This window comes from Mus musculus, chromosome 10, assembly GCF_000001635.26.
Source record: "Mus musculus strain C57BL/6J chromosome 10, GRCm38.p6 C57BL/6J".
NCBI lineage: Eukaryota > Metazoa > Chordata > Mammalia > Rodentia > Muridae > Mus > Mus musculus.
The window spans coordinates 127,481,207-127,497,734 of NC_000076.6; the positions used below are offsets into that span (position 1 = coordinate 127,481,207).

At 47.4% G+C, this 16,528-nt stretch overlaps 1 protein-coding gene across 29 annotated transcripts in view; it reads left to right on the top strand.

The window, feature by feature from the left end:
• R3hdm2 (R3H domain containing 2) overlaps window positions 1–16,528 on the top strand; it is a 119,053-nt gene that overhangs the window by 100,875 nt on the left and 1,650 nt on the right. For 17 of the 29 annotated variants that reach the window (XM_006514153.2, XM_006514158.3, XM_006514161.3 and 14 more), the window contains 10 exons: window positions 487–588; window positions 2,770–3,012; window positions 3,300–3,426; window positions 3,656–3,816; window positions 4,210–4,364; window positions 6,569–6,669; window positions 11,363–11,532; window positions 13,815–13,962; window positions 15,956–16,053; window positions 16,335–16,419. In XM_006514153.2, the coding sequence (XP_006514216.1) occupies window positions 487–588; window positions 2,770–3,012; window positions 3,300–3,426; window positions 3,656–3,816; window positions 4,210–4,364; window positions 6,569–6,669; window positions 11,363–11,532; window positions 13,815–13,962; window positions 15,956–16,053; window positions 16,335–16,419 (1,390 nt within the window). Of the gene's footprint in view, window positions 1–486; window positions 589–1,243; window positions 1,402–2,769; window positions 3,013–3,299; window positions 3,427–3,655; window positions 3,817–4,209; window positions 4,365–6,568; window positions 6,670–11,362; window positions 11,533–13,814; window positions 13,963–15,955; window positions 16,054–16,334; window positions 16,420–16,528 lie in introns of those variants that run through there. The other 12 variants (XM_006514162.3, XM_006514160.3, XM_006514163.3 and 9 more) reach the window with 3 other exon arrangements.

Here is a 16,528-nt window from a genome sequence, read left to right on the forward strand (position 1 = left end):
CATGTTGCCCTCACAACTTGAAGGAACACAGAAAATCATGACTCAAGAATCTACTGGTGGTTTGTTCCTCTTCCTCCCTATAGAGGGAGATGTCACTTCCTCAAGGAGAACTAACTGCCCTTGGGTGTACACAGTAGACCTCAAGTGGGCATTTAGGGGATGTTGGCGGAGCTCCTTAGTGATTGTGTGCTCAGCACAGAATACACCCTGGGAAGGCTGTGCTTGAACTCACGTTTAGACCTTGCCCCTGAGAGCCCCGAGATAACTCACAGTTGCAGAGTTTAAGTGGCAAATGGGGCAGGGGGTATACTGGGTCTCTTTTGAGAGAGATGTGGAAGTCACAAGCTATCCCGGGCTTGGCGGGCAGCCTGCTCAACGGCCACGTGATTCATAAGTATGTCTTGTATGACTAATGTGTTCCTCCCTTCCCTCCGCCTCCCTTTATGCTTTTCTCTTCCTCTCCACATGCCGCTGTGCTGCCCACAGCCAGTCCCGGCCCTGCAGCCCTCTCCACAGCCGGTTCAGTTTTCTCCAAGCTCCTGTCCCCAGGTCCTTCTGCCAGTCTCTCCGCCCCAGCAGTACAACATGGTATAACGACCATTTGCCATTTTGTCTTGTCCCTGTGTGGCCTGTATCTGTGGGATGTCTGGGTCAGTCTTTGGTGGCCTTGCAAGCATGTGGTGCTTTTGGAAGAGACATAGAAAGCTGTTTCTTGAGGGACCAGCACAGCATGCAAAAGCTATTAGTGAGTATAGGACAGGGATGGCGAGCTCCTGAGTGTGCGGAGGGATCTCACTAACCCAGGCCCTCAGCTCAGCTCTCTGTGTCCTTCATGTCGCTTTCTCCCAGTTTATTCTGTACAGAATTTTTCTCTCTGATTTCCTTCATTGCAGACTTCTCAGGTACCAGTTTTAAAATGTTTACATCCTACCTGTCTCACCGTATGTTTATGTTCTCTTCAGATGCATATACATGCTGTGTAGATTGTTTGTAAAGTAACTATAGTGGTGCACGCCTTTAATCTCAGCCCTTAAGAGGATGAGGCAGAAGGACTGCCCTGAGTGCAAGGCCAGCCTAGGCTACATAGTGAATTACAGTCCAGCCTGGGTGAGAGTCATATCCTGTCTCAAAAATAGCAAAGATAAATTTTTAAAAATTAAAATAAATTGTTTGCATACTAAATACAAATCCTTTGCAAATCTTATTTCCCTCATAGTTGATTACTTCACGGTGCTGATGAACCCTTCCTTTTTTTACTTTATATTAATCACACCTCTCTGCTTTTTCACTAGAATCCCCTTTTTTCTCCTACCTCTTATCTCCATTCTGAAAAGTGCTGGAATATGGACCTCAAATTAATCTGCAGTCTAGTCCTCTTGTCATCTATTCCTGACCACGAAGGTAGCAAAACAGTTCCTGAGAGCAGAGTGGAGCTCAAGGGCCGCATTGTCTTTTGGTTTCTAATATTTTCTTTTGGAAAAGAACTACTCTGATGTGTGTGCTTGTGTGTTTGTGTGTGAATTACTGTTCAGAGCACAGGAATCAGAACAGGAAGCTAAGAAACTAACCTGTCACCACGAGTGAGACACACACCCTCACTCTCTCGTGCTTAGGGAAGGCAGCTGAGAGAAAAGGCAATTACAGCCCAGCCAGCCAGCCTCTCCCTCTAGTTCAACCACTCACCCTGGCCTCCTTTCTGAGGTGAGAATTGGAAGTCGTTTTTTAAAGGGCAGGAGAACTCTAGGCTAGTGTCAAAGAACAAAGGTGGAAATGACCTGGGAAGGGAGTATGGAGACAAGCAGCAGGAGCGAGCCCACAGTTCTTGGCTGTGGAGTTACAAGAGCCTTGCTGTCTGTCCGTGGTCTGTGAGGGTGTGTTCTATAAGAACAGGATTTGTGGCAAGGCAGAAGCATGAGGAATACTGGAAACAGAAAGAGTTGTATACCTAATTCTTGCTTGTCCTATATTCCTTTTGGTAGGTGCCCCTATCTCCTGAGGAATAACTCTAGTAACAGCTTTGATCAGAACAGCCATTGTTACCATTTCACAGAGAAACTGTTTCTAATAACCATAGTAACTAACAGCTGTGATCAGGGTAGGCATTGTTAACATTTCACAGAGATACTGTATTTCTGGGTTTAGGCTTCCCACAGCTATCAGTTTAAAATACCATGTCATAGTCTTGAGGCATGTATTTCTCACAGTACAGAAACCAGACTATCCACAAATGGTATAAGGAATGCTGTAGAACAGTGGTTCTCAACCTGTGGGTTGCAACCCCTTTTGGGGGTGATGTCAAATGACCCTTTCTCAGCGGTTGCCTAAGACCATTGGAAAACTTGCATTGTAATATACTTGTATTACAATTCATAACAGTAGTAAATTTTACTTGCAAAATTATGAGGTAGCAATGAAAGTAATTTCATAGTTGGGGGTGGTCACTACACCATGACAAAATGTTGTTATTAAAGGGTAGCAGCATTAGGAAAGTTGAGAACCTCTGCTGTAGAGCATGGTGTTTCTGTCTTTCTGTTCTTGGTTTTGTTTATTAGTATATTTGAGACAAGGCCTATGTAGCCCAGGCTGGCATAGAACTTACTATGTAGCTGAAGCTAATCTTGAACTCATGATCCTCCAACCTCTACTTCCCAAGTGCTGAGATTACAAGCGTGTGCCACCCCATCTAGCTCTGTCTGTCTTTCTGTATTGAAGCCAAATGCATGAGGTTTAACACAGCCTCGGTCCTTAAGTCCCCTACTCTCTCAACAGGCAGAAGACCTCAGCAACCCCTTTGGACAAATGAGCCTTAGCCGCCAAGGTTCTACTGAAGCAGCTGACCCCTCCTCGGCTTTGTTCCAGCCCCCACTTATCTCCCAGCATCCTCAGCAAGCTAGTTTCATCATGGCTTCTGCAGGACAGCCCCTTCCCACTTCCAATTATTCCACTTCTAGCCATGCTCCACCTACCCAGCAAGTCCTGCCACCCCAAGGCTACATGCAGCCCCCTCAACAGGTAAAGAGCCCTCTCCCCAGCTGTTAGTCAGTGCATCAGTTGTCCCACATCAGCCCTTTCTTGCTCTGGTCTAGACAACTGGAAGCATGCTGCCCTCGTTGTCTGCTCTGCAGTCTCCTTTCTGCACAGCAGTGGTGGTTTATTTCAGACCTGTACAGTCACCCTATACTTGTGAACCCAAACTATCTCCATTTATAAGTTTCTGATTATCAGCCCTTGAGGCATTTAGTAAATTTGGAAGTGTTGCAGCTGGATTAGAGACCTCTTACATCTGTTTCCTCTCAAAGATCCAGGTTTCTTACTACCCTCCTGGACAGTATCCTAATTCCAACCAGCAATATCGACCTCTGTCTCACCCGGTGGCCTATAGCCCCCAGCGTGGTCAACAGCTGCCTCAAGCATCCCAGCAGCCTGGTAAGGAGGGTGCTGTTGTAAGACTGCAGTGCCCAAGGGGAACAGGCCTGGGGAGAGAGGCTTCCCATCTGCGGAGTTAAGGGGAGCCAGGGAGTAGAACTATTAACTTTCTAAGAAGGGGCCGGAATCTATGGGGTAGAGCAGGGGTGGAAAAGGAATGGCAGTGAGAGCTGTGGGTTGGCCGCCTACACATTCACGCTGACGTCTTCTGTGCCTTGACCGTCCTTAGGCTTACAGCCCATGATGTCTAACCAGCAGCAGACGGCTTACCAAGGCATGCTTGGGGTCCAGCAGCCTCAGAACCAGGGCCTACTCAGCAACCAGAGGAGCAGCATGGGAGGCCAGATGCAAGGCCTGGTGGTGCAGTACACTCCACTGCCTTCTTACCAAGTGGGTGCATTCTGTGTTTGCAGAGATCACTGAGTCCTTGTGAAGCGGAAAGGACAGGCTCCCCCTGTCATGCAGGCTTAAGACTCCAGTACTGAGATGTCATCTATTTCCCTTCTCAAAGCAAGCCCAGAGAGTCTGGAAGGATTTAAATTGTGGTTTTTATGCAGTCATATAAGTGACTGTGTGCTCAGGAAACAGTTGAGAGGAAGTCAGAGCTCCTTCATTGTGTCTGATATCTCAGGGTGTTGTTTAGGGAGAGAGATTGGGGTGGCTTTGTGAGTGTTTGGCAGATGAGGTCTGCTGGAGGGGACTCCTGAGCCGTGTGCTGGCCCAGTGATGAACACCCGTGGACGAGCTCAGTGAGATGACCCTGATTACACTTTTCTCCACCAGGTCCCTGTGGGCAGTGACTCACAAAACGTGGTCCAGCCATCCTTCCAGCAGCCCATGCTGGTTCCTGCCAGCCAGTCTGTGCAAGGAGGCCTCCCAACAGGAGGTGTGCCTGTGTACTACAGCATGATCCCACCAGCTCAGCAGAACGGAACGAGGTAAGGACTGCTGGAGAGCCGGGGCGCATTTCCCATTGACCTTTACCAGTCGCCATGCCATCCGTTCGTCTCCACTGGTCTAAGAAACCCAGTGTTAACCTCAGCCAGTCTCCTGGACAGTGCATATATACAATCTCAGTAGCACTTGAGAGGCTAAGACATGAGGGTCACAACTCTAAGATCAGCCTGGACTGCCTGGTGAAACCCAGTCTCAAAAGTGTGTGTGTAGGGGTCAGTCTCTTTCTCCTCACTGATTTACATAGAGCTTTGCAGCAAGAACTGCCTGCTTCTAAGACACCAGTTAGAATGACCCCAGTATTTGTTAGTTAGCCAGACTCAGAACTGCAAGATGGGGACTGATCATCAATAAAACAGCAAATTTTACAATATACATATATAATCTTACTATAGAAAGAATGAAGATAGGTCATGGCTAATAAGATCATTGGAGTAGAAGAGACATCCTGGAAATAACCTAGTATACTACTCTAGTTTTCTAAAACTGTTTCTTTTTTTTGGTTTGGTTTGGTTTGGTTTGGGTTTTTTTTTTTTTTTTTTTGGAGTTTCTGTTTCTTTGTGAGACTTTTTGGTTCTACTACACAAGCTAGGCTGACCCTGAAGTGCATCTTTCTACCTCAGCCTCTTGAGTGCTACTGAGATTATAGTGTGTAGCACCATTACTGTTTTCTTTGTTTTGTTTTGTTTTGTTTTTCTTGATTTATTTTTAGAAACAGGGTCTTTGCTCAGGCTGGCCTCAGATTCATGGCCCCTGATTTATGTTTGCATAAGTCACCATGCCCTGGCATTTGCATACTCACACTTGTTCTCTCTGTCTGTCTCTCTCTGTCTCTGTCTCTCTCTCTCTCTCTTGTGTGTGTGTATGTGTTCATTCATGTGAGTATATGCCATGGTGGGGTGGTATACTCAAAAGGCAGAAGTGAACGTTGGGCCCTATAGAACTAGAGTGGCAGGTGGGTGAGCTGCCTCAAGTGGAGCTGAGAGTTGAACTTTGCTCTTTTGCTCTTCTGAAAGACCAAAGAGGTTTTTTGTTTTGTTTTGTTTTTTGGGTTTGTTTGTTTGTTTGTTTTTGGTTTTTTGGGTTTTTTTTTTTTTTCTTTTCTTTTTTTTTGGTTTTTCAAGACAGGGTTTCTCTGTGTAGCCCTGGCTGTCCTGTCCTGGAACTCACTTTGTAGACCAGGCTGGCCTCGAACTCAGAAATCCGCCTGCCTCTGCCTCCTGGGTGCTGGGATTAAAGGCATTTATAACCACACCCACTTCTTTTTTTTAAGATTTATTTTATGTATGTGAGTACACTGTAGCTGTACAGATGGTTGTGAGCCTTCATGTGGTTGTTGGGAATTGAATTTAGGACCTCTGCTAGCTTTGGCCCAAAGATTTATTTATTATTATAAATAAGTACACTGTAGCTGTCTTCAGACGCCCCAGAAGAGGGCATCAGATCTCATTATGGATGGTTGTGACCCACTATGTGGTTGCTGGGATTTGAACTCAGGACCTTCAGAAGAGCAGTCAGTGCTCTTTAACCTCTCAGCCATCTCTCCAGCCCCCCACTTCTTTTTTTTTTAAGTGAAGAAATCCAAGCTAGGAATCTTAACACACCTACATAAAGTCACAGAGCTTGATAGAAGTACACCTGAACTACAGTTAATGTAGATCTATTGCATCTCTGTGTGTGCATCTCCAGTGTCATCTGTCTACTTGTGTGTGTATCCATGTTGTTTTGAATGTTGCAGTGTTTTTCTCCTGCCTGTCTTGAGGGCATCCCCAGTGCTGACCACTGTGTATGCACCCTCAGGCATTCACCCTTTAGTTCCTTCTACTCCTTCCTTCTAGTACTGTGGTTTGGCCCTGACTTGATTTAGTACTTCTTTGTTTTTAAAACATCTGTATATGTACACACATATGTATGTTTGGTGTTCCATATTGTTAGGAAGAGCAAGTGCTGCTAACATTCCATATTTAGTGCAGATTAGCAGCTTCCTAATTGAAAGATGATCAAGTACAAATATATATAATTAAGTTTCAACTGATGAGTGATTTTAGAAATTGCCTGGTAAATTGGTCTGGGAATGGCTTGTGGCTGCCTCTGCTCCCCACAGGGAGGCCGGGGCAGCAGCAGCTGTCTGTCAGGAGCTGTGTTCCCCTCCGTTCGTTACACTCCTCTCTTCTCCCTCCCTTCCCAGCCCTTCTGTGGGCTTTCTGCAGCCTCCTGGCTCTGAGCAGTACCAGATGCCTCAGTCTCCCTCTCCCTGCAGCCCACCACAGATGTCACAGCAGTACTCAGGTAAGAGCACAAAGAATCTGGGGTGGGCAGGGGCACTACTGCAGAAGAATTCAAAGGTGGGCTGTGATCTCATCACAGAGGCCTAAGTCTTCACTACACAGTGGAGTGCACACCTTGATCCTGCCATTCAGAAGGTAGAGACAGGACGGCCATGGCTCCTTGTGCCTTTGCTGATGTGTATGTGCATATACTCACTGTCAGGAAAACCTCTGTCTCTTTAGACAGGTTGTCTCTTTCTCTTGGGAATGTAAAAACAAACCTGAGAAACGTTTTTTAAAGCATCGTAGATCGGTTCAACAGATTTCAGTGAGTGCTCACATGCACTGTGGTGTCTTTATTCTGACTACAATCTATTACAAACTTTAAGACTTGAGAGTGAATTTGTACTGGAGATTACCATGGTCCATGGTCCCAGGTCTGGAACTTCAGGCTTTTGACTTTGTGCACCCTGTAAGCCACATCGTCAGTCACAGGTCTTCAGGAGACTCCGAGTTCTGTCCCTTTCTGTTCAGGAAGGAAATGGCTTTAATTTAAACAGCTATAGGACTATTCAAAAGAGCAGGCTATGCCATGTGAATACATATGGCATGTGACCCCCTAAGCTGTCTGCCCCCAGCACACCAAGGGCAGTTGCCCTTGTCTGTTTCTCTCTCAGCACTCCTACACAGCCACACAGCACAGTTAAAGAAACTTCAGGACTTTGGAGAAGAAATCTAAATTCATCCTCGGGGCATCCCCATTCCGCTCTGTTGGATATGGGGGATGTGGATAGATCTTCTCCTCTTTTGGTGACAGGGAGCCACTGGCTGGTTTTCCCATTTAGAATGAAATGCTTTCACCTAAGATGTTTTGTGCTTTGCTCTTAGATGCTTTGGGGCAATTACAGAATTAATCTTGCTCATAAGATCTATTTCACCTTTAAGGTGAAATGACTTCTTTCTGGTTTCATCTAGGCCTAATGGAGATCTCTCACAAGCTACGGCTTTAAATCCATCCACCCTTTTATTACATGAGTGAGCTCTCTAGCTGCCTCTTCTGTCTGCCAAGGGCACTTGGCCTTGAATGTCCCAGTGGAATATGGAAATTGTAGAAACCAGCTCCCAAACTTGCTGTATACTCTGCCGGTACTTGGCACCACATGCATTTTCTTTGCTGTTCCGATCAGTGTGTGCATGTGCATGCCCGTAAGGATGTGCTTGTGTGGGTGTTGACCTCCTTTGTGATACTTCAGTATACAAAAGGTCTTGGATCAAAAGCAAAGCCATAGGAAATAATTGTGTATCGCTTACTTGGTCTAGTGCTAAGCCAGCTAAATCATGTTTTGTTCTGGAGACGAGTAGCACTGGAGACCTAGGCTCGGCGTGAAAGAAGGAAGTAGTCTAGACTTCCCAGACCAAGGAAACATCTCCATCCTCTGTCCTCCTTCTGCTTAGGAATTTATCCCAGTTACATCTCCTTTCTTCCCTAAGCTGACCCCACAACATCTGACAGTCTTGTGCCTTCCCTCAGTCCTGCACATCCTAACGTATGACATGATGTTCACATAACCGCTGATATTTAAATGTTTACTGTCTGCTCACAGGAATTAAAGACATTTTTAAAAAGAAACATCTTCCTTTCCAGTTTTCTGTTAACTCGGAAGATAGATGGCAGGGATGGCCTACAGAGGCCACCTCACCTTCAGGGGACAGTCACTCCACTCTCCTCTCATGGAGCAACGTGGTCACTTTTCCAAAAATAAAGGCAGGGATTAGGATTGGCTGTTCCTGGAACAACCGTTGTGGTTTATTAATACCTTTTTGGAGTTGCCCAGTTCGTCTGAGCCTTCATTCTGCAGCTGCAATGCTACATATAACTTTAACTCCAGGGAATACTTTGTGTCCACTAAAATGGTGGCTTACAGGTCTCCTGAGGTTCATAGGAGACCCACACAGACATGAAATGACAGTGACACCTATACATAGACCCGAGCAGCGCAGCCGTGCACACACGGCGCTGTACAGAGCGAACCTCTCACACTCACTGCCTCAGCTTTGAGGGTTTCTGAGACAGAATATTCTCCTCTGCTTCAGGAAGGTCTTCCTCTCCCTGCCAAAACGGGAGGGGCTGGGGAGCTAAGTACTGGCTCTGGCCTGTAATTTTGGCTTCGTTTCTTTTTCATAGATTTGGTCCCTGCTGGTGAGGAAGAATCCCTATCAGTTTTCAGTTTTCTTTCTCAATGATCTTAAAAAAAAAAACTAAACAAATGAAACCAATTCTGCCAGACATAAATGTCGTCTGCTTGTATTTATGTGGTTTGCTCTGCCCAATCGACCTTTCTGCCCAGGTTTAATGATGCCACTTAAAAAGCCATTCACACGTCCCCTCTCATTTCTTAGCTCTCAAGCTGAAATTGATTTCCTTACGCAGCCCCCTTCTCCTCCTTCCCACTGCTCTCAGCCCAGGCTCCTTCCCCAGCCTGACGAGAAGGAAGCGCTATCCCTGGGCAGTGGATTTTTTTTAATTGCCATGTCCATTAAAAAGTAGGGACAGTTCAGCTGTTAGCAGACACCACCTGCTTTTGGCTTGAGGAAGAGAAGCATAAAATCAGCTCATCAGTTGAGTGGTGTCTGTGTCCTCGGTTGAGTGAAGGAACAACGCTCCAGGCTGTCGGGGGAGGACTGAGTGTGGGGAGGAGTTCAGAACAGAGACTGAAACCAGGACTCTTCTGGAGTTAGAGAAAATAATGTAAGGATTTTGTGCTTTTCCTCCCATGGAGCCCCCAGTAGGTCCTATGTGTGCACGTTGGCATTAGGAGGTGGCTCCTTTGTCCTGCTTATGCTCTCATCGCACAGACTGGCACATACCCCACCTTTCCCAGCCCAGGGCGATAGGCTTCAATTATGAGCTGCCTTCCAGAAAAGCTGTAGATTTGATTATTTTCTCGTTGGGCCCTCGGGTTGCAATGAGGAGTTTGAATAAGGTCAGTTGCAGTGTTGATGGTAAAGGATGTTAGAGCGGGTAGAGCTGTTAGGATGGGGAGGAGCGTGCCCGGAGCAGCTCTAGGGAGCAGAGAGTTGTTCTGGATGCATAGTGCACCGCAGCTGTGCAGTTCCGGTGGCCCTTTCTGTAAGCCACACTGATGGATGCCCTTCCCCTATGGTGCAGTGGATAGGAAGACAGCAGCCTATTGAACTGGGTATTTGTGGTCTCTGGTTTGGTAAAACCCTAGAGGGGTAGAGTACACAAATGGGCCAGAGAATAAGCTCAGTCCTCCTGTGTCTCCTGACCAATACAACCCGAGTGAACACTCACTCAGCATGGCTGGTCTGGCTGTACCGTTTCCCATCATAGCACAGTGTGGGAGCAGCAGCAGTGGCAGCCCTGAAGCAGCAAACGTAAAAACGGCAGCATTGCAGCAAGCTTTTGGGATAGTAATCCCGGCTCCCATTTCTCCACCACCATACACACTAGCTCAGCCTCAGCAGGAACACAGCCTGGCAGGTCAGATGCTGGCACTCATGCTGCCTAGTCCCAGTGTGGAGTCAGAGCCCCGCCTGTTCCTCCCAGCAGGGACCGTCCATCAAACTGCTTCTCCCTGACTCTTTACCTTCTTTTTACCATAAAGATTAGACTTAGTGTTCTTCCCCGGTGTGCCCTTTTCCTCCTCCACTGGCTGAGTAGAGGAAGTAGCCATGGCTGCCAGCACCAAACCTCACAGTCATATCCAGTCGGGCCCTGGAGTCTGCCGGTATAGGCTTCAGTGCGGCTGTTCTCCTTCTGGCGACCTGCTTCAGAACCCCCTGCTTCAGTCTTCCTACCGCTGGACCCTCCCTCCATCATCCTATTTACTTAGCCAGTGCGTTTACAGGGTGGGCTCCACAGAGCACTGATCCTATCCCAGCACCTCCAGGGCACAGTCCAAGTGTCCTACCAGGATGTACCTCAGACTCTGCTCTCAGCTCTTCCTTTAATGTCTGCATTGTTAATAGACTGTCCGTGATCAGGCTTGTTTACAGTGTCCAGTATAAGCACTGGCACATAGCAAACATGCAGTAAATGTTTGTTAAATAAGCTCCTTACCTCTTAGCGGTTTTCCCACAGTATGAGTATCTTAGCACCTCAAAATTACTTCTCTTTTTCTGAATATGACTTGTGCCCTCTGCTTGAGCTATTCTCCCACTTAACCACGAGTAACAAACAGTGCTTTGTAAGGTGGTCTAGTGATGCTGTGAGCTTCCCTCTTCTCCCGAACAATAGATTTTGCTGTCATTACCACATTCCTTCCCAAAGAAACTTGCACATACCTCCAGCCCTGGCCCATGACCCAAACCCAAACACAGATCAGACAAGCACTGTGCCCAGACATTTCAGCAATCTGACCTGGGTGTTTGGTAACGCTCAATTTGGACAGAATGGAGTAATTGTTCTGCCAATCATAACAAAATGTCCCTCAGCAGGTAAAGGACAGGAGAGCACTGGCATCTGGTTCCATTTCTTCTCCACTCAAGCCTCTACTATGTAGGGGTGGAGGGCTGAAGCTGGGGTGAGAATCAGAAGCCGAGTCAGCAGCCGTTTCAGATTCTTGGCAGGACACAGTTAGAATGGCCCTGAAACAAGTGGGTGGATTTGCTTGCTGGCTTTTCCATTCAGAGATAACTCTACGTTCAGAATAGTTCGAATACCCAACCACTGATTTCCTCCTGCTACTCAGGAGTGTCACCTTCTGGACCAGGTGTGGTGGTCATGCAACTGAATGTCCCTAACGGACCCCAGGCCCCCCAGAATCCATCCATGGTCCAATGGAGTCACTGCAAATACTACAGCGTGGAGCAGCGTGGTCAGAAGCCTGGAGACCTGTACAGCCCTGATGGGAGCCCCCAGGTAGGCCCAGCCCTGGTCATTTGTTTCGTTTGGTTTGGTTTTGAAACAGTGTCTCACTATATAGCTCTAGCTGTCCTGGAACTCATTATGTAGACCAGGCTGGACCTCAAACACTCAAATTCACAGAGATCCATCTGCCTCTGCCCCTTGAGTGCTGGGATTAAAGGGTGAGTCACTATTCCCAGCCCAACCCTTGTAGGCCAGGTTCTTCTCAGGAAGAATCTTCATGTCATCAACCAAGCAGCCTCTTTTACACATCTTTCTCCAGATGTTTTAAGGGAGAAACATGAAAATACCAAAGTGAGTCCTCTCTCAAGGAACCCAGTTATAGAACAGTTGTAGACCACGCCAGACATGCTTGGAGCAGAGTCTGCATGGGCCAGGGATGAGTGCTGCTCAGCAGTTACCACAAGCTCTGGGCTGGAGCAGGCGGCATCTAAAGAACCCCAGGTTGACCTCCACCCTCCACAAACTCGCACATATGCAAACACGCACATATGCAAACACGCACGCACACAAACACGCACGCACACAAACACGCACACACACAAACACGCACACACACAAACACACGCACACAAACACGCACACACACAAACACACGCAAACACGCACACACGCAAACACGCACACACGCAAACACACACACACAAACACGCACACACACAAACACGCACACATACAAACACGCACATACACAAACACACACACACAAACACGCACACACACAAACACGCACACACAAACACGCACACACACAAACACGCACACACACAAACACGCACATACACAAACGCACACACACAAACACGCACACACACAAACACGCACACACACAAACACGCACACACACAAACACGCACACACACAAACACGCACACATACAAACACGCACTCACACAAACACGCACATACGCACACACGTACATATGCACACACGCACATATGCACACACGCACATACACACACTTAGGGGCTCCTGGGTTAAAACTTACAGAGTTTGACTCAAGGTTTATTTTTCTTGCACATTGAAACACAGTAAAAGTTTGGGGAAAGGTTTCCAGTTGGCAATTATCACAACAGAGCTTTAGGCTTAGCTACATAGAAACTCCCTAGCAAAGTAGCAAAGCACCCGTGACCTCTACAGTGAGAGTGAGTTCTGCTGGCCGATAAATAGGGCCCAGGAGGAAGGATTGTAATAAACATAAGGATGGTGTCTTAGGGTTTTACTGCTGTGAACAGACACCATGACCAAGGCAACTCTTATAAGGGCAACATTTAATTGGGGCTGGCTTACAGGTTCAGAGGTTCACTCCATTCTCATCAAGGTGGGAGCATGGCAGCACCCAGGCAGGCATGGTGCAGGAGGAGCTGAGAGTTCTACATCTTTATCTGAAGGCTACTAGCAGAATACTGACTTCTAGGCAGCTAGGATGAGGGTCTTAAAGCCCACCCCACAGAGACACACCCACTCCAACAGGGCCACACCTTTCAATAGTGCCACTCTTTGGGCTAGGCATACTCAAACCACCACAGGTCGGTTTTGTTGAAGGACTCTTTCTTAAGAGCAGGTTCCATTCACTGAGAGACTAAGCTCAAGACAAAAGTCTAAACACTGCCCAGGGTTTGGGGGGATTCACGAAGGATGACTCCATAGAATAGCAAAGTTCAGGGCTGGAGAGATAGTTGAGTGATTAAGAACACTAACTGCTCTTCCAGAGATCCTGAGTTCAATTCCCAGCAACCACATGGTGGCTCACAACCATCTGTAATGGGATTTGATGCCCTTTTCTGGTGTGTCTGAAGAAGCTACAGTGTGCTTGTATCAATAAAATAAATCTTATAGAAAGAATAGCAAAGTTTGTGAGGTCGTCAGACAACATCCACTCCAGCCTTCTGGGAAACCAAGCATCAGTCATTTTCTAAAACACTTTGAAGAAAATAGGCCTTCATGTTTACTAATTCTGGTTCCTCCAATGCTTTCTCTAAGCTGTGCCTTCCAAACACACACACACAAGCAGACACAGAAAAAACAACTAACTACAGGGTAGGGCTGTTGGTATAAGTGGGTGGTTCACTGCTTGCCTCGCATACGTGAAGTCCTGGAAGTAAGAATAGCACACAGTAGCACAGACTGGTCAGGACGCAGGACGGCAGCGGGAAGCAGTGGTCTGACCTGGGCAGTGCTTACGAGGCCGCTTTGTCTCTTGACAGTTGTGACTTGGAAGCTGCGGGACATAGAAAGGATAATGTGTGTTTGTGATATGTGTTCTCTCTCACAGGCCAACGCACAAATGGGCAGCAGCCCCGTCACATCTCCTACCCAGTCTCCAGCACCCTCTCCTGTCACGAGCCTCAGCAACGTCTGCACTGGACTCAGCCCCCTGCCTGTCCTCACACCATTCCCCCGGCCTGGGGGTCCTGCACAGGGTAGGCAGTCAGATGAAGAGGGGCTGCTCTGGGGCTCAGCATTCCTTTTCCATACAAGGTGGAAGACTAGAAGATAGCGACAGGCAGGGAGACAGGACAGAAGCACATCCTCTGACATCTGCTGAGGCAAAGGACACCCGCCTCTCCTGCTGCTCCTCTGTAACTGACCCCAGTCCTCCTTCACAGACTTGGTATTAACTAGGGAATGTGAGGCTGAGTCAGAAAGGGAGGGGCTTTGCTTTAAGATTGTTTCTCGCAGGGCAGTGGTGGCACAGGCCTTTAACCCCAGCACGCAGGAGGCAGAGGCAGGCGGATTTCTGAATTCGAGACCAGCCTGGCCTACAGAGTGAGTTCCAAGACAGCCAGGGCTACACAGAGAAACCCTGTCTCAGGGAAAAAAAAAAGGTTATTTTGCTAGGCATGCCTTAGGAGGCAGAGGCAGGAGGATCTCTGTGAGTTTGAGACCAGCCTGTACGTTTTGAACTAGATTCATACGCAGTTGTGAGATGCTAATGTGAGTACTGGGAACCGACCCAGGTCCTCTGCAGGACTCAGTGCTCTTGACTGATGAGCATCTTTCCAGTATCAAGAAGAATTTGATTTCTAAACAGGCAACAATGAATTTCAGTTACAACACCTGGGTTACAGCTCCAGTACAAACTTGCTGATGTTTAACAAGTTACTTAAATTTATAAATAGACCTTAGTTTCCTCATCTGTAAAATGGGGTTAGGCATACTTAAGATGGAAATAGTCTTATTGCTTTTTGCTTTGACTGTTACAAGTAATCTAAAAGTAAGATTAAGATACTGTTTAAGAACTTCAAAAAAAGCTTTTTTTAAAATTTATTCATTTTATATAGGTGAGTACACTGTCTCTGTCTTCAGACATACCAGAAGAGGACATCAGATCCCATTACAGATGGTTGTAAGCCACCATGTGGTTGCTGGGAATTGAACTCAGGACCTCTGGAACAGCAATCAGTGCTCTTAACCGCTGAGCCATCTCTCTGGCTTGTTTAAAAACTTTAAAAATACTCTGAAATAAGACATTTGTGAGTAGTAAGTTACACAGTACTTTTCTGTCACAGGTGTTGCTATAAGTGCTTTATAGGCTGTGTTCAGCCAGCCGTCCAACAGCAGCACATGGGGACTCTCTCAGTATTGAGTTTCCTGTTACACAGCCAGCATTTCTGACTGGGCATCAGGCTCCAAGCCTGTGTGCGCTCTTGTCCACTCAGGACTGCCTCTCATGAGTCAGTGAGGAGGAACACTCATCAAGCTCACTCTCACTTTGTATCCCAGACTGGCTTGGAATTCACTGTGTGTAGTCCAGGCTAGCCTCAAACTCATAGCAATCCTCCTGCTTCAGCTTCCCAAGTGTAAGAATAACAGACACGTGCACAAAACTTTTCCCTGGCGGGCTGGTGAGATGGCTCAGTGGGTAAGAGCACCTGACTGTTCTTCCTAAGGTCCAGAGTTCAAATCCCAGCAACCACATGGTGGTTCACAACCATCTGTAACAAGATCTGACGCCCTCTTCTGGTGCATCTGAAGACAGCTACAGTGTACTTACATATAATAAATAAATAAATCTTTTAAAAAAAAATAAACTCTTCCCTGGCAATTTACATAGGGTCTACAGTAGAGAGTATGCATATGGATCTAATAGTCCAGCTTAGAGTTTAGGAAGGGGCACCGCTCTTTGCTTGTTTGTGTCATCTTGTTTTTCTGAGGCACGGTCTTAATATGTAGCTGTGGCTATCCTTGAACTCTCAATGTAGACTAGGCTAACCTTGAACCTGTAGACATCTGCCAGCCTCTGCTGAGTGCTAGGACTAAACATAGAAATATAACCCTTAAATCAGTTCCATCATAGAAAAGGTAGGACTGGGATGCACTGCTGTTGGTCTCCAAAGCCCCAGAGTCTCCGAACAGACACGCTGTGTGCCATGAGGTTCGAGCTGCTGAGGAGCCATCCCTCTCACTCCTTAGGTGACGGGCGCTATTCCCTACTGGGTCAGCCATTACAGTACAATCTGTCCATCTGCCCTCCCTTGCTCCATGGCCAGTCAACTTACACGGTGCACCAGGTAAGCCTACCCCCTCAGTCCTGAGGCACCAGACTCCCCTCTCATCTGGGCCCCTGCCTGTGAGCCATCGGCTTCAACCAGCTGAGTGGACACGAGGAACCACAGAATGGACGAAGCAAAGAGTACCCTATTCTTGTGCACCCTGATTCTACCCGGGGTCTAACGTCCTGGCTGGGCGGGGTCCCCAGGGTGGTGCTACTCCTCAGTGTCTAGGGCAGATGGTGGGGCACTAGGCAGTCAGCGTTGTTGACCTGGGGTGAGAATTTTATTGGATGTTGAAGGGACAGAGCGGATTGAAGCACGGAAACCGGGGCAAGAGACAAGCACTGAAATCTGCCTCCACTGACCTGGGGACAGCAGATGTTGGTAAGTCGCAGACATCCAAACCCCCGAGGGAAATGCCCTTCATCGCCATCCCAGTACAAGTGCGAAGGCCAGCTGGGAGTGGGGAATTGGAGTCTTGTTTGCTCCAGAG